At 44.3% G+C, this 13,075-nt stretch overlaps 1 protein-coding gene across 6 annotated transcripts in view; it reads left to right on the top strand.

Annotated features, from left to right (window-relative positions):
• LOC147890334 (chromosome-partitioning protein, putative (DUF639)) overlaps window positions 1–11,748 on the top strand; it is a 109,919-nt gene extending 98,171 nt beyond the window's left edge. For all 6 annotated transcript variants that reach the window (XM_087390610.1, XM_087390609.1, XM_087390607.1 and 3 more), the window contains 2 exons: window positions 5,823–6,078; window positions 11,263–11,748. In XM_087390610.1, the coding sequence (XP_087246736.1) occupies window positions 5,823–6,078; window positions 11,263–11,586 (580 nt within the window). In that variant the 3' untranslated portion in view covers window positions 11,587–11,748. The remainder of the gene's footprint in view (window positions 1–5,822; window positions 6,079–11,262) is intronic.
• Window positions 11,749–13,075: the final 1,327 nt, after the last annotated feature.

Below are 13,075 nucleotides of genomic sequence, written 5' to 3'. Positions count from 1 at the left end.
AAAGAAAGGGATACAACATTACAGGTGAAAGAAGCAGAGTGGGGAGCAACTCTACAGGCAAGGGAGGCTGCGTGGAAAGCTCAGCAGGACGAGGTTCAGCAGTGTCTTGCAGCGAAGGAGGCAGAGTGGACAGCCAGCAAGAAAGTTTTGGAGGACAGTCATTCAGCCCAACAGGCTGAGATCTAGAGGGATCTTGCAGCCCTATAGGACATATACACCTCACTGGCAGAGAACAAGCATATTGTGGATCAACAAGTGGAGGTGGTGCAGAGTGAGATGAAGCAGATTCTCGAGGAGACGGACGGTCTCCAAGTTTCACATTCCAAGTCGTAGGACGACTTCCATGGGCTGCAAACTGAAAATTCTGCACTCAAGTCTAGATGTGATCATTACAGGTCTGGCTACCACAGATATAAATCCAAATACGAGAAGATCCGCAACCTCATGGACACAGTTGAGGAGGAGGCAAAGACCACCCCCGGAACATCAGCACACCCACCACACCCTCCCCCTCCCTGACCTTCATCCAGCAAGTAGTAGCTCCTGGATCTTTCTATTCGACATTTCTTTTTGCGAGCTCTGTGCATTTAAATTCTGCAGTTCTCATGTAAATAAAGAAATTTTGGAGTTGTATGGCCATGAGCCAGTTTTATTTCAGTTTTGGAGTTGTATGGCCATGAGCCAGTTTTATTTCAGTTTTACAGTTGTATGGCCATGAGCCAGTTGTATTCCAGTTTTGGAGTTGTAAGGCCATGAGCCCTTTCTTTTTCAGTTTTGGGATGTCAACCACAAGGTCACTTTCTTATTTGCAATTTATACTTAAATTTCTCTCACACAGACCCTCAGTCATTCACCGGGACGGCGAATGATAGTGGCGGGGGATCTGTTGTACTCTAAGTCTCCGGGACTCCCACCAAGAGTCACACCTGGGTGACATCATGGTCACCTCTGCAACATGCCAAGTTATTAGACCTTGGTCATACCTAGTCGCATCGTGTTTACATGTGTTTACATCTTGGTCACTCTGGAACAAATAGTACATGACTTGACTTGGACATGACTTGACATGGACATGACTTATAGAGGACCTGGACATGACTTGGATATGACGGAAGCAATACATGACTAAACAGTACCAAACCTCAACCTCGACCCACCATGGTCAAAGAGGGAAGCACTGGCGCAATGGTGCACGGGATACACCTATTGGTGCACATGGGAAGCAGTCCAATAGAGTGCACAGGTGCACAGGCGGTACTCGTTGGTGCACATGGGAAGCAATCCAATAGTTAAGAGGTATAGGTGGTGCACCAACCCTCACAACCAACTAGTGTCAAGAGCGCATGGAACAGACAGGAGAACACACGGAGCACAGGATTCACTGACTCAAAACAGGTTGGAGTGTTGCAGAAGCCATAAGGGCGAAGCGGCCCACAAACGGTGGAATGGCTAAGGATGCAGAAAGACATTCAATAGGAAGAAGGAAAGGAGATTTCCAACGGGGGGAGCAGATGGGGAGAAGGTGAAGAGGGGGAAACGGAGAAAAGTAGGAGGGGGAGGAGGCGTGAGTGAAGGAGTGAGAGACTAGAGTCAAGAGCTCACCTCGTGTGTATCTTCTCATGGTGTATCAGTCATCTTGCTTTCTAATGAACTATGCTACTTCCCATCTCTGCTCGCTTCTCTAAGATCTCTTCCCGTTGTGTTCTACTCCCCTCCTCTTCCTTCACCTGGTACAATGGACCTTGTGTCATGTGATTGAAGTTCTTCTCCGTTCATGTTCAGGTTTGGCTTTTATGATGTTGTTCCGCTTTGGTCTTCTTCTTGCTCACATCACTTCAGCACTTGTACCGCTTACACAGTTGACACCATCGACTAGCACTCGCCTACCTACCATTAGTGACACCTATGGCATGTCTTACTCGCTTCTCACACTAGTGGCCCTAGGCCTCCTGTAATACTTCTGGAAGTGTTAGCGCCCCCCCCCTCCCCCCTCCCTCAGACAATGAGGAACACGCCTCTTCTATGGATGGTAAGATCCTGGATAATGTCACCCTCTAATGGTAAGCTCGTTTGAATCCCGTCACGCACGTGGCTCCTCGTGGGAGTGAGGCCCACTATCGTGCACCCCACTGCTCTGTCGTGGAGAGAGTGAACTGCTTTCTTCACCTATTGCTTGTCTTTTGGAGAAAGGAGGACTTTAACAACTTGGAAAGTCGAAAAGGTGATGCCATTTGAGCCCTTCTTGCCGGACCAAGGTCGACACTAAGAATCCTTCTTCTAGAAAAACCACAAAGCATTGTGCCAAGAAGGAGAGGAAGGGGTGTGGAATAAAAAGGGAAAGGAAAAGAAAAAAGGCTCTCAATTAAGAAAAAAAGAGGCAAAAGCCTTCCCCTTAATAATCTTGAGCTGGGAAAAAGAGAGCCACTCTAGGCCTAGAGGAGCACTATGTGGCTAAGGCTGTTCCCATAGAAAGGACAGAAAAAAGGCAATAGAGAGGGCCCAAAACCAGAGCTAGAGCTTGCAGATCCACCAAACAAAGGCTTGCTCTTCTTGGGAAGGACTCAAAATGAAAAACCACCCTCGAATTGTCATGGGGGCGTGAAATTGTAAGTACTTTAATGTACTATAAGACTGTGACAACTTTGGTTTTAAAAGTCCAAGCGTGGGCTTAATAATGTGTAATTAAACGCGGCATGGTGCGTAGCACATAAGTGTAATTAATCCCTAGGCCCAAAGGCATTCCAAGGAATTAAAAGAGTTGTTTTTTGAAAATGATGACGTGGCATTTTTAATTGGCCCCTAGAGGGCCATGTACCTTTAGTCGCCCCCCTAGAGTTTTAGGTGGCTCTAGTGCCTTCTACATGCTTCTTTGCCATTCCTAGACCTTCCTGGGCCTTCTAAACTTCACATGTGTGGTTTTCTCTCTCATCTTCTCCCTTTGTTGAGATTTTGGACTGGTTTTTCAGCCTCCTTCAGCTGCATTCCGTTTTTCTTCATAACTCCTCACCCGTTTGGATTCCTGGAGTTCCGTTTGGCCCGATGGCTTTCCCTCTGCCTCCCCTTTGCAGCGATATGCTTTTCCCTCTGTGCGTTTGGTAGAACGGGCAGAGCAGAGCACTTCTTTTGCCGGTCGAATTTGCAAAAGTGGCTTTTTTTGGACCTTTTTGCTTCTACAGCCTCATGGGCCTCTCCTCTTGCAAAGCTATAGCTTTTTGTTGAATTTCGAGTAGTCCCACGTGCTAGTGGACTGGTTTTTCTCAGTTTTGGAGGATTTTCCGATGATGAAACTTCTCCAAAACCTTCCCAATGCATTCCTCTTTGAAGCACACTTCTTTTGAGCCCAAGAACTCCCACTTCTTCGAGACAGAAGTGCTTCTTTTTGCATTTTCAGTGGAATTCTTGCTGGTCGGCTCTTGTTAATGCTCTTTCTTCATGCCTTTGCACTCCTCTTTGGTTGAGAATGCAATTGGGCATTGGCTACTATGTCCTCTTGGCGATTGAGGACTTGGTTCGAGTTTTCAGGGCTTGGTGAGTTGTGATTTTGCTGCTGCAATTTCTTTTTGCCATAAGCTATCGGTTGGCCTCGTGTGCCACCTCTTTCTTGGTTCACAGGTGCCTAGGCAGTGCTACATGAGTCATTCTTTGGTTGGGTACTTTGCTGATTTAATTTTGGAGCTTTGAAAAGCTTTGTGAATGCCATCTGGAAACCACTCAAAGAGAGTGCAGCTGGGGTGTAGTGTGATTGCATCTAGACAGCCAATGGAATTGCACTCGAAAAAGAGAATTGGATTGAGCTGCTGCAATTTCTTTTTGCCATAAGCTATCGGTTGGCCTCGTGTGCCACCTCTTTCTTGGTTCACAGGTGCCTAGGCAGTGCTACATGAGTCATTCTTTGGTTGGGTACTTTGCTGATTTAATTTTGGAGCTTTGAAAAGCTTTGTGAATGCCATCTGGAAACCACTCAAAGAGAGTGCAGCTGGGGTGTAGTGTGATTGCATCTAGACAGCCAATGGAATTGCACTCGAAAAAGAGAATTGGATTGAGCCTATGGATTAAGTGCACTTATCTGATGGTGTTCTATGCTTGAAAGCCTTGCGAAGGCTTAGTGAATTGGGGCTGCGTACTCAGTTGCAGGGAAGGTCTCCCAGATGCAACTTGTAATCATTTCAATGTGAAATATAAAGAAACATTGAAAGGGGCGCCACGGTGTTTGCGGCCAATCGTGTGCACTTGTCTATGTTTGTTGAGCAGGGGCATTCTAGCCTCCATCCCTTTTTCAGTGGTTTTGTTTGTGAACAAATGGGTAAATGCCAAATGGTTGTGATATATGCTTTGTGAGCTGTAAATAAGTGCTGAAGTGATTAAAGGTTTAGTTCTACTGCCCTCTGAGTGATTAGAGGCCGGTTTTACCAACTGAAAAGAAAACTTCGAAATTTTGGGAGAAGACTGAGCCGTAAAGTGCCAATGCCGAGTGCACGCCCCTGTGGGGAGCCGTTGCCTCCAAAAGCTAGGCTGGCCAGTTGCAAAAAAGGGCCAGCCAGGCTCCACACCAAACCTGGCAGCGAGCAACTAGATCACGCTGAAGGAGCGCACCGCTGATACGCACAAGCTGTAGAGGGTGTTTTTTGGAGGCGAGGGGTGAAGGCAGCACCACAAGCCAATGCCCGGGGCCGCGGTCAATCGTGGCTGCTTCTAGAGGCTGCTCAAGCAGTGTACCAGCAGAGGTGACCACAAAGGGGGGGTGGGGGAGCTGGGAACCGAGGGAGGAAGGTCTAGGAAGCTGTAGAGGGTGTTTTTTTGGGGGGAGGGGTGAAGGCAGCACCACAAGCCAGTGCTTGGGGCCGCGGTCAATCATGGCTGCTTCCAAAGGCTGCTCAAGCAGTGTACCAGCAGAGGCGACCACAAAGTGGGGGCAGGGGAGCTGGGAACGGGGAGGGAGGAACAGAGGGAAGGAGGGACGCGTGCAACAGGAAGGGCGAAGCTTTCAGCTTTCCAAAAAAATGTGGGATATACCTACCAGGATATAACCATCCAAGGCGATGAAGAACGTATGCAATCATGTGACTGGCTGAGAAGCAACAGGGTGCAGGTCTAGGAAGCAACTTATGCTTCTCAGAGGTTTTTCTGAGCTTTCTGGCGCTCGTTGGAGGAAGGATACCTATCCAGTGTCCTGAAGTTGATGAATATAACGACAGTGGAAATGGATGCACGTGCTGTACAGTTTTACTACAATAAAAGACTGATTGGGATGGCCTAAATAAGGTGGTCTAAAAGTCGATTGAGTCCCCTTAGCTCTCTGTAGCCAGCTTAGATTTTGTCTAATTCAATTCTAAAGAACGATATCATGCACAATTCTGCTGAAAAGGGTGCCAGAAGGGACCAGCAAAGGCTTTCTATAGTATATGTGAAAGTTCGACGTTTGAATTAGAGTGCAGCTACTCAAGATTTCAGAACTGAGCCTCTTTCTATCAGAAGTCCGTTACTGCTCTGCAGCTTCAACATACAAGATGCTTCAAGAAAGTCCCTGATGAGATTTGATTTTGTATAGATTTTCCCTCTGCATAACAAAGGAGAAGTATAAATAAACTATTGTAATGTTGTGTTTCTTTTTTAGACTCCCAATATCATTGTAGGTCCACATAGGACTAGGCAACAGTAGAAGCAAAACAGGGAAAGTGGATGAGAAAGAAGATAAAATTTTTAATAGCACTATTGTATGACCTGTGCATATTCCTTTTTTCAGCAATTGTTCTGGTTACTGCACCCTCCTTTCTCTTTTAATCTCTCTCATTATTTTAATATTTGTTTTGCACATGGTACAGGAACTGGCTCAAATATGCATGCCCTGCACTCTTGTTGGCGGGTGCAGTTCTTGTGCTCATATTACGCAATTTAAAATCTCAAGGGCGATTAGGTTATGGATTTGGACGAGTGACAATTAGAGAGCAGCCTCCATCAAATACATTACAGAAGCTGTTAGCTTTGAAGGAAGCCCTAACAGAGATGGAGATTCAAATCCAGAAAGTGAATATAACACTTCTAAAGCTTCGCACTCTAGCTTTATCAAGGCATCCTCAGGTCTCTCTCTCTTTTAGCTCTCCTCTTTTACTCCTAAGTTATGGTCAGGTAGAAACAAAATGTAGAAGGCACGTTAAAAAAAAAAAATCTGTAGTCTATTCTGATGAAAATATTAGTTGTGTACCGTGGATTGGAATGGTATCATTTGTCAAGTGCTTATCCTCTTAAGAAAACAAAAACAACTGTTCCTAAGACACACCAAGAGTGAGGGATAGCTGGAGTCCTTGTTTGAAACCAGTGTTACGAGTCAGGCATACCATGCGTTGTGTGCACTCTGCTGTCTTATGGAACCAGGACCACCTTAATAATGCCATCTTCATGCTTAAAGCTCATGCACTGAATCAAATGAGACTATAAAGCAGCAATATACTCTTTCACACTGGTGTCTGGCATCCTTAATAACACCTCAAAGAGTGAAAATGTGATCCAAGGTGGATGATCCCTTGAAACTGGCCTGACCTATCAAGATTGTCGGGTAGTTACCTCCATCTATGGGCTCCCCTACTTTGTGGATGGTGTTGCTAGTCCAAGATATGGGACAGCCTTTACAAAAGGCCTCATTTAAAGTCATGCTAGGTTCAAAGCAATTGTTTCTTAATCAGGGGTTTCAAGTTCTTCTTGAAGGCCTTCATGATCCTTTGCTCTACCTTTTTGTAACTTTTGTCGGCATCTTTTAGACGAGATGTGGTGAAGAGTGTGGAGTTGGTTTTTGGGTGTTTTGGGGGGGGGGGGGGGGATGCCATCTACATTAGCTTTGGTTGGGTTGGGTGGTATAATCATAGTATCCCTGAATTTTTGGCTCATTGTGACTTTTTCAAGAGCTCTATCCAAAATTCTTTTAATTACTATGTAAAGTGTCCTGAGCATTTCTTTCTTATGTCTTGCAGGGAATTGTTATTTCTTGTGCAGCACCAAGGAACAATACACTATGCAGTCTGTTTGCTTTTTGGGTGCCCCTATATAGCCTTACAGTGCTAGCGCCACCTAAGAGATTTGCACTCTTCATTATACCACCCATTTTGGGCAACAAATTCGTACTGTGTGTTTGACTGTGTAAGGGAAGGAGTGTTGTGTATCTATGCAAATACAATGCTTAAAGAGATAGATGTTGACATCTAGAGTCCGTCTCTAGGACTGTGTGCAAGTGGTTGCCATGTATGGCATCCAATTAGTGGTCATACTCATAGTAGTAGTATATGGAGGGGGCAACTGTGGAAATGGTATGGATGGGTTTAGATAGTCCCTCGTATGGCCTTGTAGGCTAGTTTTGTTGCGCCAGTGTGCACACTATCAGTTCATTTGGGTAAGTCAACCCTAAACTTAATTTTTGCCCATGGGTTGACCAAGCTAGGGTTTTAGGGTTAGCCCTCAAAATGATGTTCTATCACCTTCACTTGTACTTCTTCTTGCACTCTTATGCTGCTGTGAAAAATTTTAGCTTGTTTTTCAGCTCTCTAGCTTCGTTTTGCTGCTCCATTACTTCCACGCAACCCTTCAGTGGTATCAGAGAAGTGTTCTAGGCCTGCCCTGTCATTTCCAGCCATTTTGGAGCTGTTCCATCACGAGAAAAGGAGCTCTACAGCTTCAGTTGACCTCTCCAAGTTCAGCCGCCAGCTGAAACAACCTGTTTGCTGAGCGGCGACTTCATCTAGAACTGTCTGTTGCAAGTGCATTTGGAGCCATCTAGAGCTGTTTGCTGCCGTTTTCTTCTTGTGAAACTGCTCCTCTAGGAGTTTTAAAGAGTTTCTCAGCATTCCACCTCTGTCAAGAGCTGCCAGGAGCTTTCTAGACTGATATTTGACTCATTTTGGAGCTGTCTGGGGCTAAACTGTTAAGAGTTTTGGAGCCCAAACAGCCTGCAAAACGTCTTTTTTGAAGGCATGCTTGAGGCAACTTTTGTCAGTGAGCATTTCCAAGCTGCCTCTATGAATTTTGCGGCTGTTCAGATCCGTTACAAGGCAATTTTGTGCATTCTTCTGGAGCAGCTGTCTGCAGAAACGTGTTTTGGTACTGTTTTTTATATTGTGAGCTTTTGCCTAGATTTTGAGGTTCATTTTAGCTCTATTTTATTGATTCAGACTGGTTAGAGAAGTTCAGAAGTGTTTTATGCAGTTTTGAAGCTCTCAAGAAGGACCTGCGCAGGCACATTTGCTTGCAGTGGACTGTTGCTTCAGTCAGGGCTTTTGCAACTGTTGCACTTATTTGTGCATTTCATTTTGTAGAGAGTTGTCCCTTCTCTAGCGCATTTGCCTTCGTGCCTTGGGTTTTGTTTGCAGGTCATCTCATTTGCAGCATTGTGCAGGCAGCACATCTTTTGGCTCTCATACTTTGTGCATGCCATTGACCTTATGTGGTCAGAATCAAACATTGCACTTGCCTACAGTTGTAATTTGATTTAGTCAGTTTTCTTTGGGTTCTTTGCATTTCTGCCTTAATTGCAATGGCAGACAATGACATACTTGGTGTGCTTGCTCCTGAAGACAAGCTTGATGGCACCAACTATCCCATGTGGTCATACATGATGCGACATGTGCTGGTGGCCAAAAACTTGTGAAACGTTATTCCAAGTTTTAAAGTGAGAATTCCATCAAAGGCACCTGCTACCATTGCACCCACTGCTACGGGTGGTGGTAATGTTGTTGACTTTTCATCTTGTGCCGGTGCTGCCCCAGTGCCTCTGACATTGGATCAGGTCAGATGGGATGGCAGAGATGCTCCAGCTCATGCCTCCATTGCATTTTCAGTTAAGAAGATGATAATCCCTCACATTAGATCTTGCAGGACTGCAGAGGATGTCTGGGATAAGTTAGGCTCTTGGATTAGATTTGCAATGAGTACAGGTTGCATATGTGCGGAAACAATTGGATGGTTTGAAATGGATGAAGGGGAAAGTATGGATGCCTATTTGACAAATGTCAAGGACTTCAAAAAGCAATGGCAGACATTGATGAGGTTGTGCCAGATAGTCAGATTGTTTCAACAATGCTGAGAGGACTTCCTAACTCATATTAGGGCTTTTCTAACACACTGAGGTTGGTTTGCTATGGGTAATCCCAACCATTATAGCTTTAACCAGTTGGTCACTCTATTGTTGCAGGAGGAGCAAAGCCATGCTAATTGGAATGCTTCTATCCATCGCCAATTTATAAATAGTCCAAGTAAATAATAAAGTTGACCTTTTATTTGACTACGGTCAAAGAGTTCTTTTATTCGGTCAAAGTATTGACTTTGGTCAAAGAGACTCGGTTTCAACCAAGTAGGGTTGACTTCAGTCAACTGAAGTGACTACAGGTTCTTATGGGGTTCCAGATGATTCAGAGCAAGCTGTTAGTCTCTCATTAGATAGTACAAGTAAAATTTTCCATGATGCCACTCCAAGTTGATGCTATTTTTTAGATAGTGACATGTCTTCGTCGGATTTGGGCCTTGCCCATCTGGAGACTACCAAGCTTGGCATTAAAGTCATCCAGGTGACTAGCAGATAAAGGGGTTTGCACGGCTCACTATGCATTATATCCAAATGGTTTGCTTGTCAGTGTATTCAGATGGATCGTCTCCTGCCTTTTCAATACAGTTTGGATGCTCATATTTCAACCGTATCATCATAAGGTTAGACCTACTCCAACTACATATGTCACCCACTGGGAGGGGCAACTAGGAGTTCCCCACCAAGTTCCAATTCTATCACGATCATTTCCTCACACTATCCAAGGATGGAGTGATTACCAAACCCCAATACTTGGAGGATGGATGAGCCTCGCATGCATTGAGGATTGCCATTGGACAACTGTGGGTCTCATCCTACCAGCTAAAGATTGAGACAAGAGAGCCACAAGCACACCTAGAGAGCAGCGGATCTGTAGGTTATGCACATTGGAGAGGGAAGAGAAACATGAGCACTTTATATGTACATGCCTAGTCTACTATGAGATTCATGGACGGTATTAGTGCCTTTTTCAAGACGGACACGGTTTCATACCAATTTCTTGACTGATCCATTTTCATGATCAGGTTTGCATTGGTCTCTTCTTGATTGAGATGCGACGACATAGAGAGACTTAATTGAAACAGATCAGACAATAGGAGGTGACAGTGACATGTGAGACAATGCTAGACCGGACATAGCGGCATGTCACAGCCTTCACATTCCAGTTGACACCAGGTCACAAAAGCGTGGAGGAGGAGGAGCTAGCCAATATGAGCGTGGAGCTAAGATGAGACGAGGAGTGGTGGAGCTAGAGCCAAGACCATGCACAGTGTAGAGGCAGACCGGAGCATGAACGATTGAGGCCCAATCCATCCCAACTCTATTCTAGATGTGGCCCACCAGATATAGAGAGAGTGGAGGCCACACCTCCCACCGCAGCAGTGAGAGACAACCCAACAAAGGCAGATAGGATATATTTTAATATCCCATCGGAGGACTGCCGAGGCACCAGGATCATAGGTGACTACATCTCTTGTTTTCTCTTAGGATTTTCCAGCTCTGGATTTTGTGTTCTTTTAGTATAGCACTCACCAAAGGCCTTTAGCAAGCCCTTGTAGCTTATATGAGATCCTATTTTTTTAGTGTACTTTGTCTCATAGGCCCTTAAGGCCTCTAAAAGATGTTAGATCTCTGTGTGTGTGTGTGTGCGCGTACATTGGAGTGACATGGCATACTGAAATTGGGAAGAAAGGGGAAACAATGGCCGAGCGGGAAGCCGAGAAGGCTACATGATGAAAACAACTGGAGGAAGATGGAAGGGGATGGGGATGGGGATGGGATGTGAAACTGCAACAGGGAGAAACAAGCAGCAGCAGGCTGGGAAGGAGGTACAAAGGTCTGGAGGATGGAGCTCAGGTCAAAAGCAAGATCAGATGCCCACCATCTTTTGGCTATATGGATCCAAAGATTAGAGTTCAGATCCACCAATGCTTGCTTGATCTACTTGTATGAAATTACTTCTACATGTTGGGTACTAAGGTTTACAGAGTTCCTTGCTAAAAATTGTACGGTTTATCTAGCTGTCATCACCTTTTTTAATGTTCTCATTCATGCATCCATGAAGTTGAGAAAATCATTTCTGTGATTGATTCTTTGTGAATGTAGTGTGTACCTTATTTCTTTATGTTTATAATTGAATGTCAATTATGCACTCTTTAAATGTCAATTATATTTATAATTGAATGTCATTCATGCAGGCTACAGATAAAATTCTCTTTGCACTCTTGGGATCAGCTTTGATTCTTTTGTTTGTTCCATTCCGATACATATGTGCATTTGTCCTATTTGATCAGTTCACCTGTGAATTAGCATTTCGAAGAGGGATGGTGCTTAAATTAGAAAGACAATTAAAAGAATGGTGGCAAACAATACCTGCTACACCAGTTGTAGTCCTTCCTCAGGAAAGTCATGACAAAAGAGATGCAGGAAACATTGTTTCTGAAGGGGATGAGAGTTCCCCACTGATAAAAGGTGATGTAATTGCAGACATTGTAAGGGAATGGTTTGCAGAGAGTTCGTAACGTTATCTGATGACAATTTATCATTTACCAAACGCCTGGACAAAATGATAATTAGTAAACCTTTCCTTCAATATGAGCATGCGTGCATGTCCAAATGGGCAGTTACAGAAAGTGAGAGTCACCTGTAATCTTACATAGTAAACAGTTTAATTAGATCTTTCAGGACAATTTACAAAATCTCTCTCTCTCTCTCTCTCTCTCTCTCTCTCTCTCTCACACACACACACACACACACACACACATTCATTTACTTTCTTTTAGCAAAGTGGACGTCTGAGAATCACTTTTAGAGGACATCTGAGAAGGATTAATATATCTCATTTGGAAGATCTTGTTTTAAAAGATAAATTTATTGCTTAAAAAATATACAACATCGTTGGATGACACGAATGCAACCCTCAGGACTTCATACATCCAGCAATATCCAAATTGGAAGCCCTCAAAATTAGAAAATGGAGCCCATATAGTCCAAGGTGAATCGTTGCAATGCTACATTGTAGAGGAGCAAGGCATCAAGGCATCTGTAAGTCACATAAAGAGGCGCTATGATACCATGAGGACATTATCTAAAGATGACAATGTCCCTTTGGATGAGTCAAGGAATTTAAGGTCATCAAAGAGTGGAGCAGCGGAGTAACAGCTCTGAAGATGACATGGAACAGCCACCAATGGGAGTTGGGTGAGGATTTCCGCAGCCAATGAGAGAAGTCATGTGTCAATGTGAGTGGATGTGACCAGGATGGGGATGAAGACAGAGTGGGAGATGAGTGCACAATGACATTCGTATGGGAGAGAAAACAGGGAGACAGTGGGAGAGGATGAGGATGAGGCTAGAGCTACAAGCTCACCTGATGAGTAAACAATGGATTTGGGAAAGTAACATTTGGAATGGGTTTTTAACACAAGGGACATTCTACGTTGTTGTCCATATTCTGCTTCCATTCGGCAGTCAAATGTGTGGGCACCGTCTTGTGTACATATTGATGCAACTGTGTGTTTTGTCCTGTTTTCACTGCTTACATCTGTTGATCTTTTATAATCAGGAAGATTTGGATTATCTGTGGTAAGCTCCACTAAAAGTCGCGATTTGAGGACATTGAATAGCAGCATTCTTCGCCACCCTTCTCTCTCTCTCTCTCTCTCTCTCTTACACACACACACTTTTTTTTAAAGTGAAAACTTTTGATTGATCATATTACAAGAGTAGCAACCTCAAAACGAGGCAGCCAAAAGTACATCAATTGAAAATCTTAGTGTATGCTAAATATACATCATGATCTATGCAATGCGTCTACAAGCAATCAAAGAAGGATTGCTGCAGAGAACGCCTGAAAAAACCCTACAAAGAAAATATGGGATCACCAAAGACTTTATAGTTCCTGTCTGTCCATAAAGTCCAGAGTGCCCAATAGCGAACCTAAACAAAGAAAAGATGAAACTCTGGTCTGGGTGGATGAAAACCAAAGAGCTAGAAAGACTTCCCAAAAGA

The sequence above is a fragment of the Dipteris shenzhenensis genome, chromosome 19 (genome assembly GCF_047967505.1).
Source record: "Dipteris shenzhenensis isolate YYH24624 ecotype China chromosome 19, Dip_SZ_1.0, whole genome shotgun sequence".
Lineage (NCBI taxonomy): Eukaryota > Viridiplantae > Streptophyta > Polypodiopsida > Gleicheniales > Dipteridaceae > Dipteris > Dipteris shenzhenensis.
Note: the sequence above shows the minus strand (reverse complement) of the source record. Positions and strands in the feature narration are given on the sequence as shown.